This window comes from Aotus nancymaae, unplaced genomic scaffold (assembly GCF_030222135.1).
Source record: "Aotus nancymaae isolate 86718 unplaced genomic scaffold, 86718_ANA_hifiasm-v0.15.2.pri h1tg000020l, whole genome shotgun sequence".
Lineage (NCBI taxonomy): Eukaryota > Metazoa > Chordata > Mammalia > Primates > Aotidae > Aotus > Aotus nancymaae.
Window position 1 is genome coordinate 13,989,439 of NW_026988432.1, and position 20,276 is coordinate 14,009,714.

At 40.5% G+C, this 20,276-nt stretch overlaps 1 protein-coding gene and 1 non-coding gene across 3 annotated transcripts; one reads left to right on the top strand and one right to left on the bottom strand.

The window, feature by feature from the left end:
- Positions 1–548: 548 nt before the first annotated feature.
- Positions 549–679, bottom strand: LOC135276151 (small nucleolar RNA SNORA38). The gene has a single exon (XR_010343715.1). It is a non-coding gene; the product is annotated as a small nucleolar RNA SNORA38 (small nucleolar RNA).
- A 2,754-nt stretch (positions 680–3,433) lies between these two features.
- Positions 3,434–9,984, top strand: SERPINB3 (serpin family B member 3). 2 transcript variants are annotated; one of them, XM_064378958.1, is made up of 8 exons: positions 3,434–3,485; positions 4,088–4,278; positions 4,476–4,532; positions 5,800–5,928; positions 6,687–6,804; positions 8,216–8,358; positions 8,652–8,807; positions 9,583–9,984. In XM_064378958.1, exons 2-8 carry the CDS (start codon positions 4,114–4,116, stop codon positions 9,982–9,984), a joined length of 1,170 nt encoding a protein of 389 aa, XP_064235028.1. In that variant the 5' UTR covers positions 3,434–3,485; positions 4,088–4,113. The 2 variants fall into 2 exon arrangements, with proteins under 2 accessions (XP_064235028.1, XP_064235027.1); XM_064378957.1 differs by lacking the exon at positions 3,434–3,485 and having other exon boundaries at positions 4,114–4,278; positions 8,715–8,807.
- The last annotated feature ends 10,292 nt before the right edge of the window (positions 9,985–20,276 follow it).

Below are 20,276 nucleotides of genomic sequence, written 5' to 3' on the forward strand. Positions count from 1 at the left end.
CTCAAGAAAACTAAAACAGGAAAGTTAATTAATCTTGTTCTGAAGTTGTTCACTATACACATACCTATATCTGTAGAGAAATCCTTGGGAATAAGGTAATTGGCATATATTCTATTATTTAATGCTTGAAAAATCTCCTCCACTAACCAGTTTCCCTATAGACAGGCACAAGCACATAGGTAAGAAACAATAAATAAAATGTCCTCTTTAATTTGTAACTTAACAATGCTGAGAAAACTTTACAGCCTTCATAAGGAAGTGAGTTCCAGGAAAATCTAGGAGACGTTTCTTAACCAATCTATAAAGGCATTAGTAATGACAGGATGTTTCCTGAAAGTGTAAATTCCCATTGAGGATTTGTTTTTAATTTCTGGATTCCTGGAGCCAATGAAGGTAGTGTATGTTTATGAAATACCAGGAGACATAAGTTAGCAACTGTTCACATGCAAAAAACTTCTTGGAATTGCGGCATTCTCTGTGACAACATATGACATCAGGATATGTCCTGTCTATCCTGTATATCACATGCCAGGAGCACTTTTTTTTTCCTCTGTGGGATGGTTGATCTTGAGCCTGCAGAGAGCAAGCTGGCCCCAGATTTCTCCAAGTCCACATTTCTTTGCCTCCAATATTTACATGTCCAAAGATAAGGAACTATAGACATGCCTTTGTAGAAGGGATCAGGAGCACTTTTTAGGAACAGAAAAAAAATGCTGGAAATGACTTTTCATTTGAACTAATCCAAGCTTTCTCTAAATATAAGCAAACTCCTGGTCATTTTCAGTTAGTACCTCTCCTCAAGTTCAACCTCTTCATGACAAACCTCAGCATCTCAGGAGATTTAGCCATGGTCTGAAATTCTCTTCCATAGATTGGTTCCCTATAACCTGTTTGTCTCAGTTTTCTATCCTGTTTTGTTCGCTCCATTCCCAGGCTGAGCTTCTTGCTTCTGTTCTGTAGACATTATATTCCTTCTCTTTGGTACCCAAGTAAACCCAGACTACTCCATACAGAGGAAGGTCCATTTTTGTCTTATAGCCCTGGATACAGACTCAGCAGAGAAGACCATTCTTCATTTTTGGAATTCTGCATCTCAGATGTTTCCTCTTATTTTTTTTTCTTCTATCTTTGAACTTTTTAGTTCATCAACACCCCATTAGTCTATTCCCCTACTTAAATCAGGGAACTTATACTTCCCAATCTCATTCAGAGATTCGAAACATATATATTGATACAGGAGACCTAAGAACAGCATGTCTTGGGCGTTGGGGAAACAGGAAGGTGAGAAACTTTCCGACTGGAAACACAGCTCCTTTTCTCCCTTCCATCCCCTACTTCCATCCTATGTGTTTCTGGAAACTTGTTGTAGATGAATCTGCCTATGACTTTGTGATGTGCTGAGAAAACGAACTCACGGCTCCTGTTAAAAAGTGCACATGACAATAACAAGTGTTGGGAAGGATGTGGAATAACCAGAACTCTTATTCATGGTTGGTTGGAATGCATAATTGTGCAGCGTCTATGGAAAAGAGTCTGGCATCTCCTCGAAATATTAACCTAGAGTTACCATATGACCGAGTGATTTCATTGATAGGTATATACCCAAAAGAAATGAAGACATATGCCATGGAAAAAAAAATGTACATAAAAGGTCAGAGCATCATTTTCATAATAGCAAAAAGATAGAAACAACACAAATGTCCATCAACTTACGAATAAAGAAAATGTGGTCTATTCATTCAATGGAGTATTAGCCACGAAAAGGAATGATGTACTGATTCATGTGACAACATGGACGAACTTTGAACATAATACTGTTGAAAAAAGAGCCTCCCATCACAAAAGGACAAGTACCGTATGATTCCATTTATATGAAATGTTTACAAGCGACAAATCCACAGAAACAGGAGGTAGATTCATGGTTTCCAGGATCTTGAGAGAGGGAAAAAGGAAGTACAAGGTTTCTTTTGGAGGTAGTAAAATTGTTGTGGGATGAGATCATGATGGTGACAGCACAACTTTGTGAATGTACTAAAAATCACTGAAGTGTACAGTTGAAAATAGTGAACCTTATGGTATACAAATTGTATCTCAATAAAAAGGGAGTCCACAAAACAGTTCCCTACTCTGGTAGTGATGGAGATACTGGATTAAATGGCCTTGGACAACAATACTCTCCCTGGCCATAGACATTCCTCAGATTACAAGATATTCCAGAAGAAACACTGGAACGAGTCTGAAGGCAGGTGCTAAATGGTAGGACCACCAAGAAATGTTGTGACCCTAGCAGCTCAAACAACTTATTTTTCTGCTTCATTTTTAAATAAAAAATTAGAAAGCTGCCATTCAAAATAGCTCCTGTTTGTTTCGATTTTTCTTCTCCGTGTCGGCCTGTTAACTCAGTGTATTAGTCTGTTTTCATGCTGCTGACAAAGACATGCCTGAGACTGGGAAGAAAAAGAGGTTTAATTGGACTTACATTTCCACATGACTTAAGAGGCCTCAGAATCATGACAGGAGGTAAAAGATACTTCTTACACAATGGCAGCAGGAGAAAATGAGGAAGAAGCAAAAGCAGAAATCTCTGATAAACCCATTGGATCTCATGAGACTTTTTAACTATCACGAGAAAAGCATGGGAAAGACCAGCCCCCATGATTCAATTACCTCCTCCTGGATCCCTCTAACCACAAGTGGGAATTCTGGGAGATACAATTCAAGTCAAGATTTGGGTGGGGACATAGCCAAACTATATGACTTGGCAAGGTCAATAACTTTCTCACTGACCCTAAGCAACAGAAAACATCTGGGATGGTTGCAAGGGGCACTGGTAGGATCACTGCCAAAGCAGAGCATGCGGGAGAAGGCAATGGAATCCTGTTCTCCATAGTATGCTATGAGATACTCAAGCACACTTCTTCAGTATCTCTTTGGACTTAGAACTATGTTCCTGGTTCTACAGAAAAATTGCTAAGGAAATTCATGAGATGACAAAAACTTTCAGAACTGAAAAACAGGAAATGTAAGCTTTTTAGTTGTTTGGTGTTCAACGTATGCCTTAAAGACAATTCAACATCCAAGAAAAGAATGTTCTCTTTTTTGTTGTTTTTTACAGCTGGAGTAGTATGCAAAGGGATGGAGTTGAAATGAATGAGAGGAAATTGGAATTCTAAACTTATTCTCGCTGGTATTAGAAAGGCACCCACATGCATTTCGAATGAGCCAGTGGTTGCTGATTTGCATTTTTCCCCATAGATTAAGAAGGAAATACAGTGGTAGAACAGTAATCCTGTCCTTTGTCATATATTTTCATACTCACAAAGGTGAATGTTAGCCTGCTTGCGAAATCTGAAGCTGAGTAACGAAATACCAACCGCAGAGCTGAGAGAGGCGGCAAGAGGAGAGGCATAAATTCAGGATCTCACCGTTCATTCCACAGACACGCACAGGCTCCCTGCCCACCTCTGTTTCCTCTAGGAACACAGGTAAGTGCTTCAAGCAACTCCAGCTTAATAATATAAATTATTTTTTACCATAATAATGATACTATGTTCTATATTGTGCATTTCCTTCATTCTGACTGATTATATTTTACTTATTCTGCCGGGGCAAAATTAAAATACCTATTTCATCTGATTTGTCCTTTATCTAAATTGCTTATTTCCATGTAAGCAAAAACACCCTTAGGAACACAGAAGGAGAGCATCTCACAGCCACAGAGCCTTGAAGGAAACATCAGGGATGTCTCTTAAGAGCTGGTTGGATGTGATCCACAGAGGTTTCATCTTAGCAGTCATTATAAAGACTTCCTACTTAGCCCTAGTGTAGCCAGCAATGAAGGAAAGATAAAGATGGTCTATTACTTATTTACAATAGTCTTTACAAACAGTAATCTTGTGAGTCTTCTAATTATGAGATTAATATATTTAATATATGCACATTGTAGAAAGCTTAAAACATTAAAAAGAAAGAAAAACTTTGTCAAAATCTCACAACCCAGATATGTCATTTTCTTTAAGAAAATTGTACTATAAAATGACACTCCATTTATGAAAGTCATTCTGAAAGGAATTTGATGCTTTTCCAGGAGTACCAGATCACATCAGGTTCACCATGAAGTCCCTCAGTGAGGCCAACACCCAGTTCTTGTTCGACCTGTTCCAACAGTTCAGAAAATCAAAGGAGAACAACATCTTCTATTCCCCTATCAGCATCACATCAGCATTAGGGATGGTCCTCTTAGGGGCCAAAGGAAATACTGCACAACAAATTAACAAGGTAGGTATCAGCTTCATTACGCTGACCTGTTGCAGTTTTTCTCTGTGGTTCTGTCAGCTAGCACGCAGATGGTAACAGATCTGGTGGCCTGATGGGTAGCACAGGGGGCTGAGCAGGAATTCCCATTACTGTGAGACCACTGACTTAAACAGATCTTTTGAGTAAAGTTCTCTTGTCCTGCTTCCTGTCTCTTCCAGGTTCTTCACTTTGATCAAGTCACAGAGAACACCACAGAAAAAGCTGCCACATATCAGGTGAGCCACAGAGTACTTTGGTTCAGCTTCAGATACCTGAGCAGATCATAGTTTAAACCTGGAACTTCACAGAAACTAAGAAACGGCCGTTTTTAGGGGAAATCCTGAACAAAAAGATTCAGACATACGGAGTGATTTGGCAATTCATGGCACATAATTATTATTCCACATTTTTGCGTTACTGAAAGACAGCACTGTACTTCAGAGCATAGGTCTGGGCCAGGATAGGCTGTGTTCAAATTCCAGCTTTGCTCTTCACAAATGATGAACACAGGCAGGACTCAATGCTTGGAGTCCCAGTGACATCATCCCAGAAAACAAAGGGTAATAAAAAATCTGACTCAATACATGCAGATACATGGAAACATTTGCAACAAATGCCTTGCCCATAAAAAGTCATAATAAATGTTATTATTCTTATAAAATAGCTATAATATACTAATTGCAATAATGTTGCAAAATAATTTAATTTTAATTGAGTCACTAATGAGATTAAGAAGAATAAGCACAAGTCCAGTATATTTTGGAAAATGATTGCTATGGAATATATTGGTTTAGAGCCTTAATAGTGCAAAATGCTTTGCTGGAAAGTAGAAGGTTCTAGATTTAAACAGGCTTAGGTTCTAAACTTGGCACTTCTAATGTATGTCTCTATAAAGAGGTTTGGTTTTTTTTTTAATTCTCTGAGCTTTCTTGTTTTCATTCGAATTGAACTAAAGACTTAAGAGTTACCCACGTAAAACCCTTAGCCAAATACCTGGCACACACTGTTATTATGTGCAGAGAATGACCATCATGAAGAAAGTGCCATAGATCAGTCAATGCGTCTTACAAGGTGATACCACCAAGAGGTATAACAGGGGTTCCTGGCATAATCTATTTAAAATATCCAAACTTCAGCATACTCACATACTTGATGGTTGTTAGAAGTGAAATATGGTCCTTGCTCTTAAGGAGCTGAGAGTTTAACTGGACCTAACCATTTAAACCAACAAGGGGAAAATCCAGTGGTAGACAGTGCTGTAGCTTTAGTTCAGAAGAGAAAAGATTGGAGTACATTAGAGCAGGAAGAATTTTCTGGAAGAAGTCAACCATAATGTGTATTTTGAAGGGTGTTTGAGGTGAAATACACCCCAGTATCAGGGAATAAGCACAAAGGTGATCATTGAGACTACTAGCCTTTAGGGATTGATCTAACACACTTAGCATGGGTTTAGTATTTACATTGATACACTAATTCAATGAGCTCCTTTTCTGACATTTGAAGGTTGATAAGTCAGGAAATGTTCATCAGCAGTTTCAAAAGCTTCTGACAGAATTAAACAAATCCACTGATGCATATGAGCTGAAGATCGCCAACAAGCTCTTCGGAGAAAAGACATATCAATTTTTAAAGGTAAATTTCACCTGGCCTACGAACCTTTCATCTGCAGCCTGGTGTCTGTGTCTCTGACCGGCCACGTGGAAGAGAGCTAAAGCACAAGAGTCTGACTGACGCAGGTGGGGAGCATTTACTCAGAGTGCATTAGCTCCATTTCCACAAGTCTCCCCCACTGGAGTGTCCCAGACCCCGACAATATATCAGGGAAGTGTGGATTTAGGGATAATTTTGCAATTAAAGAGGAGGAGTTTGGGCAGCAGCGAGTAATGAAACACCATCAATGGACTGGCACTGACTCAGTCACATAGTATACATCTTGGTGGGAAATGTATGGCTAATGGGATATTATTGGAATGGGCAGGCTTGGGTGAATTCCTCGGGATAGTTGAGGAAGTACCAGGAAATACTGAATGTATAGCATGAAAGATAAAAACAAAGGTCAGAAACATCATGGTTGAAATTACTGGTGAGAAGTCTCAGAAGCAATGAATCTCCTTCAGGGAAACCTGTTCTGCAGTTTGCAAACCACAGCCTCTTCTGCTTCTGCCTTTTGCCAAATGATATTGGCCTTCAGAGACCCCTTTCTTGCACCAGCCTACACTCTCGTTTCGCATTATCTGCATGGCACCTGTATAAAAACATGCATGGACAGGAGATACTGCATCTCTTCAGGGTCTGGATTCAGCTTATTATAATTGTAAGTCACTAAATTTGGTAATATATAGTTACATAAATTACTCTTACTTCCTACTTTCTTCCTTCTTATCCCAAAGGAATATTTAGATGCCATCAAGAAATATTACCAGACCAGTGTGGAATCTGTTGATTTTGTAAAAGCTCCAGAAGAAAGTCGAAAGAAAATTAACGCCTGGGTGGAAAGTCAAACGAACGGTAGGAGAGCCATCTATTATAGAAACACCTTTGAGAAACCTATGCGAGTGAGCCCTGTGCCTGACACTGCATGAGGGCATGAGGGACCGGGGATAGGGATTGAGATGGGTTTGCAGGGAGGGCGGAGGAAGGCAATGCAGGTGAAGGACTTGTCTACGTGAATATGAAGAGAGCCTAGGGAAACCAAAGGGGAAATCACAGGAAGCCAATTAGATGGAAACACAGCTGGAGAATTATTTGCACATGTCCCTGGATGATAATAGCTTTGTGGATCCTCTGTCTCTGCTCAGGCCCATTTTGAGATCATATTCTTTTCTTTAAATCGGAGCCAATTGTTTAGGATGAATATTTAAAAGAAAACATTAGAAATTGTCTCCCTTCTCCTATACTAATTGGGAAACAAGCAGCTTTCCAGTAAATCACCCTTTTGCCATCTGAGCTGGAGCTGCCTGGACCACATCTCTGTCCACACGTTCTGCGGGGATTATCACAGCTGTCTTCCCCATCAAGGACAAAGAGCTGAACAAAGTCTAGATAATATAGACATCTATTCTACCTTCCACTTCTCATTAAAGGCCAAACTTACTGCAACTCAACATGAGACTCAATAGGAAGATACCCCAGGAAGTAATGTCTGACAGCACAGGGCGTGTGTTTCATACCACAGAGCTCATATCACTTGTCCTAAAAAGCAATCAGGGCCTACTTCCTCTGAATTGAGACCACATAGTTAAAGAAAAAAAAAGCAGGAAGAGGCGAGAGGGAGAAAGGAAAGAGATATGTTGAAAGAGTAGACAAAATCAGTTTGTCAGTATTCCATGTCAGATGACTGGAGTCACTCAGAGACAGAGAACCTGAACTCCTTCTCTACCACAAGAAGTGATGTCTTCATCAAGGGTAACTTTATCCAGCTGGAGCCTTGAGGAAAGCTGCATCTGGTGAACCATTCGTCAGTAAGTCTAATGGTTTAAAGATCAAAGTCAGTGAGTCTAAAGTAGGGATTTGGGTGAATAATTAATAATCAGTCACGGACATTTGCGAAGCATCTTCCAGACAAACCATTTGTACCTTGTGTAAAAAGATTCTTTAAAGCCAGGCACAGTGGCTCACGCCTGTAATCCCAGCACTTTGGGAGGACGAGGCAGGTGGATCACCTGAGGTCGGGAGTTCGAAACCAGCCTGAACAAAATGGAGAAACCCCATTTCTACTAAAAATACAAAATTAGCCAGGTGTGATGGCACATGCCTGAAATCCCAGCTATTCAGGAGGCTGAGACAGGAGAATTGCTTGAACTTGGGAGGCAGAGGCTGCAGTGAGCTGAGATCACACCATTGCACTCCAGCCTGGGCAACAAGAGCGAAACTCTGTCACGAAAAAAAAAAAAAGACTCTTTTATTCTTTCCCTTGCAGAAAAAATTAAAAACCTATTTCCTTATAAGAGTATTGACAGAGACACCACATTGGTTCTTGTGAACGCAATCTATTTCAAAGGGCAGTGGGAGAAGAAATTTAATAAAGAAGATACTAAAGAGGAAAAATTTTGGCCAAACAAGGTATTCTCTATATTTTCTTTATATAACGTAATATATTAATATGTGGAATGTTAAATTTAAATATTTCTGATGGAAAGTACCATGACAAGTAAAAAATAAAAGTTTTCACGTCTGTTATTTTGTTTTAGTCTTCTAACTTTATTTAGTTAGGAATACCAGAAGAAACTATGGTCTCTAACTCATTAAATTCCTGGGTTATTTTTTAGATGAAGGATGTGTTGATATCTCAGTAATATTTTCGTTTTTGTCTTGTGTCTCATTCGGTATTTGTTGGACACATTGATTGATTGCAGGATACATACAAACCCATACAGATGATGAGGCAATACACGTTCTTTAATTTTGCCTTGCTGGAGGATGTACAGGCCAAGGTCCTGGAAATACCATACAAAGCCAAAGATCTAAGCATGATTGTGCTGCTGCCAGATGAAATTGATGGTCTGCAGAAGGTAAAAACTTGCATCTACAACTCTTCCTTCTACTCCCTGACTTTTTCCTAAGATATCAAGTTTAAACAAGGTAAAAGCTTGTGACCAAGTTACATCAAAATAATGAAAAATTCAAAATGAGGAATGATGACTCGGCTTCATATTACAAATATTTTAGCATAGGGCCTGACACGAACTGAAGGCTTAATTAATTATTAATTTATTATAGTTACATGCATTGGATATCAATTTGATGATATTATTATGCAGCAATTTAACCTTGACTGGGAGAAACACATAGCAATGTGAGGAAAGTTTATAAATACACCAAGCAAAAAAGGGAATAGAAATTTAGGGTATATACTAATCGCAATGTGTACTAAGTAATGTATACAGGAAAATAAGAAGAGCCTATTAAAAACTGATACATGTAGTAGGCTGTTGGCACAAGAAATAATGAAAGATAGTTCATTGTGTACAAAACAGTGTAATCATATTTTTACATATGTAGTATACATTTGTATGCAGACATATACACATTACATGTATGTGAAAACATGATTCTGTTTTTATATGCCTACGTACATACATATATATACATACATATACACATATAATCAAACATGTTTATATATTAAGGACTCATTTTGCCTATTAGAATAAAATCTAATGAAATGAACCTTCTGTATTTTACATTTATTGCCAAAATAAAGATTCTCCATATAGTCAATTGATTGTTAAGCTGTATTAGAGATCTTTACTTAATCATATCAGTTTCTTTTTTCCATTTGTATAGCTTGAAGAGAAACTCAGTGCTGAAAAATTGATGAAATGGACAAGTTTGCAGAATATGAGAGAGGCGCGTGTGAATTTACAGTTACCTCGGTTCAAAGTGGAAGAGGCCTATGATCTCAAGGACACATTGAGAACCATGGGAATGGTGGATGTCTTCAGTGATGCAGACCTCTCAGGCATGACTGGGAGCCGGGATCTCGTGGTATCTAAAGCTCTACACAAGGCCTTTGTGGAGGTCACTGAGGAGGGAGCGGAGGCTACAGCTGCCACCGGGGTAGTAACAGAATTACAATCAGCTCCTTCAACTAATGAAGAGTTCCATTGTAATCACCCTTTCCTGTTCTTCATCAGGCAAAATAAGACCAACAGCATCCTCTTCTTTGGCAGATTCTCATCCCCTTAGACTCAATTAGTCCGTCACTCCTTTTGGCAAAATGTTCACCCACAGTCGTTCTGGTAAACTGTTTGCTGGCAACAAGAGATCCTCTTGACTCATATTTCTTTTCAATCTCATAGTCATCATCAAGAATTTAATGATTGAAATAGCATGCCTTTCTCTCTTTCTCTTTATAAACACACATATACCTACTTTTTCTTCCAGAAAAATTATCCTTGAGGAAAAATCAAGATATTTTAATACTCTATCTTCTAAATTTGATACACAATTCTGTTTGTGACCTGTTTTAGATGAACCAAACCAAATCATACTTTCTCTTCAAATTTAGCAACCTAGAAACCCGTATTTCTTTTAATTTAGGTGATACCTGAAATCCTTCTTATGTTTCTAAATTTTGTGATTCTATAAAATACATTATCAATAAAATAATGACTTACTTAAATAATTTTTGCCTCACCTTTTTCTCTCAGTATAGGGGAAGTGTCCAGTTACATACAGGAAAAATAATTTAGAAATATATCAATCATGTAGAAAGGAAAATTCAAAACAAGAGTGGTTCATGATGAGCCTGGAGTAGAAGGCAGATCCCAAACATGAGGAACCTTGTAAACCACATTAGGAACTTTCTATTTTATGCTAAAAGGGATAAGAAGCTCATTACAGGTTTGTTTGTTAAAGAGGGGCATAAAATTATCATATCTGCATCTTGAAAATACATCTCTGGCTACTCTGACATCAATAGATGAGAGGAATAAACAGTGTGGTTACTATATATAAATTAGGAAACCATTTGAGTATTGGGAGTGGAAATGGAGAGAAAGAAACAGCCTGGAGGAATTATTTAGGAAGTAATAGCTGCAGTAAGACATCCAGGTTTCTGACCTAGCCAATTGGTTGGATGGAAGAAAATGTTATTGTTGTTGTTGTTTGAGACAGATTCTCGCTCTGTTGCCCAGGCTGGAGTGCAACGGGGTAATCTTTGCTTATTTGCAACCTTTGCCTCCCAGGTTCAAGCGATTCTCCTGCCTCAGCCTCCGGAGCAGCTGGGACTACAGGCGTGTGCCACCACTCCCAGCTAATTTTTGTATTCTTTGTAGAGACGGGGTTTCGCCATGTTGGCCAGGAAGGTCTCAATCTCTTGACCTAGTGATCTGCCTGCCTCAGCCATCCAAAGTGCTAGGATTACAGGCGTGAGCCACTGTGCCTGGCCAACATTGTTGTTTTTGAAAGAGAAAAAGATAATGGGTTTATATATGTACTTGTTGAATTTGAGGTACTTTTAAGATTCAAATGGATTTGCCTGGCAGGCACTTGAAGATATTAGTCTAAATCTCAGAAACAGAATATGATCTGAAGCTCTAAATTTGTGATATTTAATATAAATACTCTAGAGTTACTGGGATAAATATGGTAACTGTAGCTAAAAGCAAAGATAAGATCCTAGGGAGAAAGGATAAAGTTAGAAGAAAGAAGAATCTGTAATCGACCTTGAAGTATACCAATATGTGTAAAACCAGGAATTGATCATTTTTATTTTCTAGAAAGTAGCTTTTCTTAGGGTTCCAGAGTTACTCCCATAGATTCTTCCCAGTCACTACTGAGTCCCACCTGGTTTCATAAAACATGAGTTTTTGAGGATTTGAGCAAGGTTGAAATTTTCTTCAGCAAGATTCAGCAGTCCAAGATCAAGGCAGAGAAAACAAATATTTCCCCACTTAACTATGAGACTTGGTCAAGTTGTTGAGGAAATTGACAGACTAGCCAGAGAGTAGATAACAAGAACCATCTGTTCAGTGAATGCAGCTGGGGAAAGAAAGCAAAGAAGGATGTGGTAGTCTTGAAGAATAGATGTGTATTACATCACTTAATGAGGTCAAATAAGGATGGTATTGAGTTTATGAGAAATATGAAGAGATCAGAAGTTTCGGCTAGGACCTATGATTTTGAAGTATACTTTAAAATGATACATTGTAAGGAATTATAAAGCTCTAATTCTGTCAAATAGATGAGAATTAATTTCTAATGATTCAATGAAGCTGAAAATGGTAGAGTGGAAACTTTTGAAGAACTGATTGTTAGAATGACTTTAGACCATATCTTTCAACTATTAATTTTTCTGGGTTTAGAAGAAGGGACTTTAGAATAATGAAAATGCTAAGACAAAAGCTCATAAGCATTAGGGTTTTATAGAGTATAGGGCACCGTTGATATTTTGTTATGAGAATTGAAACATTTACTTATATTCCAGCCAGAAAACCAATTACACCTGCATTGTGGCCATCTGCGAAAGAAACCGAAGGGAAAGCCACATTTTTTGTTTTGATTTTTAAAATAATGAATTAAAATCTGCTGAACAAAACGGCATATGAGTCCACGCTGATATACAATAAATGACTAAATTAAAAGCTTAATAAGAAAGGCAAAATTTAAGTGCTTTCAAAATGTCTCCCCATGGAATACCACTTTGTACGCATTATGGTGGCCAAAAATAAAATTTAAAATACTGGACTATTGCAAGTTTTGAAAAGAATATGAAGCAGTTGGAATGCTCACACACTGCTAATGAGAATACAGAAGGTGCAACCACATTGGAAAACAGTCTTAAGTCATTGAACTCCACACTTAAATTTTATTTTAATTAATTATGCCTCTATAAAGCCGACCCAAAAAAGGAAAAAGAGAATTGTCCAAAACACACAAATTTAGGTGAAAAAATAGTCTTCATTAAATACTGGTTTTAAATGTACTTTTAATTGATAAAAACTATATACATTTATCTTATACAGCATGTTTTGAAACATGTAGACACAGTGGAATGAGTCAGTAGAGCTAATTAATATATGCATTACCTCACATAATTTTTTTGTGGTTAAAAACACTGAAAGTCTAGTCTCTTAGCAATTTTCAAAAATAAAATGAATTAACTATAGTCACCATGTTGTACAATAGACCTCCTGAACTTACTTCTTCTATTTAACTGAAATTTGTATCCTTTGACCAACATCTCAATTCCTTCTCACTCCCCGGCTCCTGGTAACCACCATTTCATTCTTTATTTATATGAGTTCAACCTTTCTAGATTCCACATATAAGAGAGATCATAAAATATTTGTCTTTCTCTGCCTGGCTTATTTCACTCAACATAATGTTCTCCAGGTTTACCATGTTGTCATACATGACAGGGTTTCCTTTTTTTAAAGGCTAAAGGGTAAGTATTCTACTGTCCACGTATATAACACAATTTCCTCATCCATTCATTAGCTATTAGATACATGGTTTGATTCCCTATTTTGATTATTGTGAATAATACTGCAATGAATATGGGAATAAACATATGTTTCCAACACAACTGCTTTTATTTCCTTTGGAAACATACTCAAAAGTGGAATTACTAAATCATATGGTAGTTCTGTTTTTAACTTTTTGAAGGACCTTTATGATCAAAGAAACTTTATTATGTTTTCCATAATGTCTGCTACCTGCCTGGAGTTCCTAGGCATAATCCTCCCCTGCAGAGGGCCCTTCAACTGGGCACCAGTTGAGCTAAGTCGGGAAAACCACACTTTGTTTAGTATATGCTCCCTTCATTTTCCATAATACCATCACCCACTTTGAGGGGGTAGGGAGAGGTTGGATTGCCATTGAGTTGAAGGGAATTATAACAAAGGGTGGTGGGGAAAGGGGACTAAAGCTGAGGGTAAATGTGATTTTTCCAGAAGGCACTCAGGAAGTTAAATTATTTCATAGGAAATTCTTCATGGGTGTGCCATGTTCGCTAAGGTCACTCTCTATCCTTTGATCTTTCTTCCAACCTTCTTCTCACCACACCTCTCAAAAAAACTCTGCTACTTGTCCACAAGGGTTATCCTTATCCCAAGATTACTTCCCTAACCGCAGCAGTACCTTTTCCTTAGGATATTGAAGGGCAGAGGAGCTCTTCCTGCACACACTGGTGGAGTGAACAATTGCCTTTGCAAGTCCCCCAGAGCTGTGTGGGGAGAGGGTTCAATACTTAAAACCCTACAGAGGAGTCCGGAGTGGACAGCCTTGGTCCAGTCCCCTTTGAAGTATTCTGACCCACACAAGCTATAGACCCCCCATCTTCGTGTTTCTATCACTGAGTGTGTTAATATCTTTTCCTAATCTCATGCTTTCAGACTGTGTCCCCTCAGGCCTCACGAAATGAGAAACAGACCCCATCCACATGATCACTGTCTGAACCACCCTGCAGCCACCTCTTGTGAAATGATGGGATGCCGTTTTTAACTAAAGACTATCCTTGACTTAGTGTGGGGAAAAATGAGAGAGAAAGGGTGGGTTACGTATCTTTTGGCGGAGGAGAAGGGGAGCCAAAAGGGAGAGGCGCATTTTACTTTTTCACCCAAAAGGACAACGGGACCAACAAGTCAGATCCGAGTGCCCTGCTAGACATCAGAGTGGGACAGGACACTGGGAAGATGCAAGCTCTGTGTCCTTGGAAGTACATGATGAGAAGGGTATCATAGAAAGGTTGACATAGAAAGGATTCCTGTCTTTTAAGAGAAAACTCAATGTCTTTCTCTTTACCTGGCCTTTAAGTCAGTCTGTACTATTTAAGAATACAAGTATGAAGTTCAAGTTGGATTTAGCTGACTTGTGAGGGAGGGAAAAATGATAAAGATAAGAGGGTTAGGGATCTGGAAGTGAGAAAGACACAAAACAGACCATACCACACTGGCTTTTTTTTTTTTTATTCTTCAGCTTACAGCAGAAGAGGTGATTTATTGTATGGTTGTTACACTTGGCCACAAGTAAACACAGAAACAGTCCAGAATGTCACAGGTACAGGGCAAAAGAACAACATGGGCAGTTCTGGTTATGAGCAAGGTGGGTCTCAGAGGTGATTGGCAATCGGATGGCAATGAAGTTCTAGATCCACTGAAACAAGCTCTAGCCAGTAGCATGCAGTCCCACTTGTCCCAGCATCCCCAGCGCCTGGCGTCCCATGTTTCTGCTCCTGTGGCCTCCACGGTGCCACAAGCTAGCGGTTTACTTGGACCTCTGCCTCATCTTTCTTCTTTTGGGCTTTAGCCTGTGCATTCGCTTCTTCCTCCACTTGGCTCTCATGGTGCAGAGGTTTCTATGGGGGAAAGAGAGAAAGGCTACAGTTAGTTTGCTGTGATAATGGTAAATGCAGAGGTCAGATGTCAATCATGCCACACTGTTGAAGGGAGAAGCTGTCGTTATGGGTGTGTGTGTGTGTGTTGTGTATATGTTGCCTAAGACAGATGTTGGTAGGTGGGGCTGGGTAAAAAGACTATTGAGAGATGATTAGCTAGAGAGAAGGAAAGGGCCTTGTTGTGAGAGCAAGGGCCAAAGAATAAGCCCCCTAACAAGCTGGGGAAGCCATGGGTGTGTAGAATCTGTGAACACTCTGGGAAGGGAGACTGACTGCCAGCGGCCTGGGCACTCAGGCCCAGAGAACAGAGGAAAGTCCAGAGGGAGTTGCTCCATAAAAGGCTATAAAAATGACCTCACCTAGGAGGAGGACATTTATCACAGGGACTGGAGAGAGACAGTGCATTTTGTAGAATCAGCTTTATTAAGGTTTAATTTATATCCAGGAAAAGTCACAGGAGGGGAAGAGGGAATGGGGAGTTATTACTTAATGGGCACACAGCTTCTGTTTGGGGTAATAAAAGAGTTATGGAAATAGTGGTTGCACAACATTATAAGTGTCATGAATACAACTGAACTATACAGTTCATGGTTAAAATGGCAAATTTTATGCTATATATATTTTACCACAATAAAAAGTCACCAAATAATCAAAACATAGAAAATATTCATTATCCTCAAAAGTTTCCCTGTGCTACTTAGCAGTCAACACTTTCCCCATGCCTGGCAGACACCAATCTACCTGTTGTCATTGTAATTCTGCTTTTTCTAGAATTTCATATAAGTGTAATCATAAAGTATGTAGTTCTTTCTGTCTGGCCTCTTTCACTGAACATATTTCATCCATGCTGTTGCGTGAATCTGTAGTTTGTTTCTTTTTAATTGTTAGGTGGTATTTCATTGTATGGATGTACCACAGTTTGTTTATCCATTTCCAGAAAATGGACATTTGATTTGGGTTACTAACTTTTTGTTTTGTTTTGTTTTGTTTTTTGAGATGGAGTCTTGCTCTGTCACTCAGGCTGGAGTGCAATGGCACGATCTCAGCTGCAACTTCCACCTCCTGGGTTCAAGCTATTCTCCTGCCTCAGCCTCCCGAGTAGCTGGGATTATACACACCCACCACTACACCCAGCTAATTTTTGTATTTTTAGTAGAGATGGGGTTTCACCATAGCAGTTAAGCTAGTCTTGAACTCCTGACCTTAGGTGATCCACTGCCTTAGCCTCCCAAAGTGCTGGGATTACAGGTGAAAACCACTGCACCCAGTCTACTAAGTTTTTTTTAAAAGCCAACCTGGATTAAATGCCAGGCTGCCAAGGAGGGAGATCTTACTGTTACATAAGGATGAGGTACAAATGCTGGCTACAGACAGATATGAATAAGGGCCCATAGACCAGCCCTATGTGTTTTCTTATGACAACCTAACATCTTGAACCATGGTCTGCAGAGAACCTCCGGATCTTAGATTTTCCTGTTCGCAGTTCTAGATTTTATTCTGTGAGCCATGCCCATGTGGGGAGCACTGTGACTGAGAACCTAAGTTGAAAGTCTTCATGAATACTGTGAAGCAGCAAAGACATTCTCCTTTTGTGCCTTGCTTTCTACATAACTTCCATGGCAGTTGCATGGGGATCCAAGATGGGCCACCAGAAGCTTCATATAACATACCATATTACAATGTATTTAACATAATATAATTTATTATACACTGTGTCATATAATTTAATATAAAATATATAGTCGTATCACTTGCCTGCAGACCTGATGCTCTTATTCTTGCATAAGAAAAAAAATAGGCCGGGCGCAGTGGCTCACACCTGTAATCCCAACACTTTGGGAGGCTGAGGTGGGCAAATCACAAGGTCAGGAGGTCAAGACAATCCTGGCCAACATGTTGAAACCCCGTCTCCACTAAAAATACAAAAATTAGCTGGGCGTGGTCGCACATGCCTATAGTCCCAGCTACGCAGGAGACTGAGGCAGGAGAATCACTTGAACCCGGGGGGTGGAGGTTGCAGTGAACTGAGATCACATCACTGTACTTCAGCCTGGTGACAGAGTGAGACTCCATCTCAAAAAGAAAAAAAAAATCATAGCTGGGCGTAGTGGCTCACGCCTGTAATCCCAGCACTTTGGGAGGCCGAGGCGGGCAGATCATGAGGTCAGGAGTTTAAGACCATCTTGGCCAACATGGTGAAATCCCGTCACTACTAGAAATACAAAAATTAGCTGGGTGTGGTGGTGCATGCCTGTAATCCCAGCTACTTGGGAGGCTGAGGCAGGAGAATAGCTTGAATCCAGGAGGTGGAGGTTGCAGTGAGTCGAGATTGCACCACAGCACTCAAGCCTGGGACAGAGTGAGACTCTGTCTCAAAAAAAAAGTTTATGTTTAGAGTTATCATTTATTCAAAATGAATCTTTTCCTTTTCCTTCCTCCATAAAGGACTCTGTCCCCTGGCTTTGATGCCTCAGAATATATCTTCAGACTCTACTACAGGCACCTTGCCTTTAGGAGTCAGGTATCTGGTTTCAGAATTTTGTTGACACACCTCACTCTTAATCCCACCTCCTAACCTGTGCTGTGAGCTTCAGGTTTTAGACTATGCTTGTTTCCCCTGAGTGACCCTGGGTGAGAGGAAGGACAGTTAGCTTCTTGCCTATTCCTGACACATGGGCCACAGGCCCCAAATGGCAAGCCTGGTCACCTTGCAGATTTTCTCCAGGGTCTTTGGTGAGAGGCTGGTGGTATTTAATGAGAGACTTCTCAGCCTCAGGCTTTAGCTGTACCTTCCAGTGGCCCCAGGTGGCCTTGAGCACCCAGTGATGAATGTCCAAGGCCTCTGCCCAGCCATTTCTTGTTGCCCTGCATCCCCCAAACTCTGGTGGCCAGAGGAAACTACTCACCCTGGTCTGGGCTGTTGCTCCTATGAACATTCACTAGCAGTGCTTTTAGTTTCCTTTCTCCTACAGATGTGCTCAAATCAAGATATGAAATCCAGACTAGGAGGAAGGATAGCATAGGATTGGTGACCATGGCAGACATCTGTTGTTTTTCTCTCTCCAATACCAGTCTCACCTCCTTCTACTGTTAATGGCATTCTTTTCTTTGAAACTTTTATTTTAGGTTCAGGGGGCACATGTGCAGGTTTGTTATATAGGTAAGTTGCATGTGATAGGAGTTTAGTGTACAGAGTATTTCATCATCCAAGTAATAAGCATACCCGATAGGTAGGTTTTTGATCCTTACCCTCCTCCCATGCTTCACTTTCAAGTAGGACTTGCTGTCTATGGTTCACGTCTTTCAGTTGATGTGTACTCAGTGTTTAGCTTCCTCTTACAGGTAAGAAAATGTGATACTTAGTTTTCTGTTCCTGCATTACACAGGAACATCCGTGTTGCTGCAAAGGACATGATCCTCATCCAGGGCAATATAGCAAGACCTCATCTCTAAAAAATTAGCCGGGTGCAATGGTGTGCACCTGTAATTCCAGAGGCTTAGTAGGCTGAGGAAGGAGGATTGCTTGAGCCCAGGAGCCCCAGACTGCAGTGAGTTATAATCACCTGGGCGATAGGGTGAGACCCTATCTCTGAAAAAGAGGGAAAAAACAGAGAGAGAGAGAGAGAGAGAGAGAGAGAGAGGGCTAATTAACCTGATTCAAATAAGGTGACTGTTTGAAAGGGGAGGGGAGATGTTTTGACTCCCCCCACCTTAAATACTTGTCTTACATGCAAAACTGGCTTCCTGTATCTGGCCAGAAGACTATAGAGCAGTCCAGATGTTTTGGACTTCTAACAACAACCAATAACAAGAACAAAAATCTCACTGATAAAGACCTTTACAGTCTTCAGATATTACTCCTATTGAATTTTAGGAGTAATACATGTATAGCTTTACAGTCTTCAGATATTACTCCTAAAATTCAATAGGAGTAATATCTGAAGACCCCTGCTAAGCATTGATGGAGAAGAAATAATTTTTTTCTGTTGATATCCTGAAACTTCCATCTAAATAGTTTAAAAATAATCAGGTCAAGACTGGCTTAGAGGAAGGCATTTCTAATTTAGGTGAGGTTCTAAAACAATCAGTTAAGTATAAACCCATGGATCAAAGTCTGACTTCCCCTAGACCTTGGTGTGGATGTCAGGAAGAGAATAGCTCTGGGGCTTTACCTGTGCCTGCCATTTGGAGACGCCCCGGAAAGCACACTGCTCTGGGCAGAGAACCCCCTAAGAAAAGAGATGGTCCTTTGCTTCTGCACAAAGGCTAACATGGCCCCTGATGTTGTGTGCTAGTTGCTAAATGTTGAACAAGTCACCAGAAACGGCATCTTCCCAAAAGTCATGGAGGCCTTTGTCACTAAGGAAAGAGAGTGAGTGTGTGTGTGTGTGTGTGTGTGTGTGTGTGTGTGTGTGTGTTTCTTTGAGACTGAGTTTCGCTCTGTTGTCGGGGCTGGAGTGCAACGGCGCGATCTTGGCTGTAACCTCCGCCTTCCAGGTTCAAGCTATTCTCCTGCCTCAGCCTCCAAAGTAGGTGGGATTACAGGCACGCGCCACCATGGTAGGCTAATTTTTGTATTTTTTCAGTAGAAACAGGCATTCACCATACTGACCAGGCTGATTTCAAACTCCTGACCTCAGGTGATCCACGGGCCTCGGCCTCCCAAAGTGCTGGGATTACAGCCCTGAGCCACCGCGCCCTGCGGGAAAGTGGCTATTTTAGGAAGCAGGTTAAGAACATGTTTCGCTGGGTCACATTATTCTGCGTGATGAGGCTCACAGAGAAGGACCCCACCCTTACTCCAAAGGCCTTTGAAACCATTTCTGGAAAGGGCAGGGTTGGTTTCACCCACTGCCCAGCGTCTCTCCCTACTGCCTGTGCCAACTTCCGGTCCCTCACCTCATCGGAGTTCAGGTTAAACGCGGAGCTCCAGTTTTTCAGCCCCTCCTGGAGCTCCACGATGTCCACCACGCCGCCCCCGCTGTAGCCCAGGTCTTCGAAGACGATCCCGTAGCGGAAGTAGTCGTCGTCATTCTGGCAGGCCACCGCCTCCAGCACGAAGCCCTGCAGCCAGCGCAGCATGGCCGGGTCGGGAGGCTGCTGGGACCGCTCGGCCCGCTCGCCCACACCGCGGCACTCG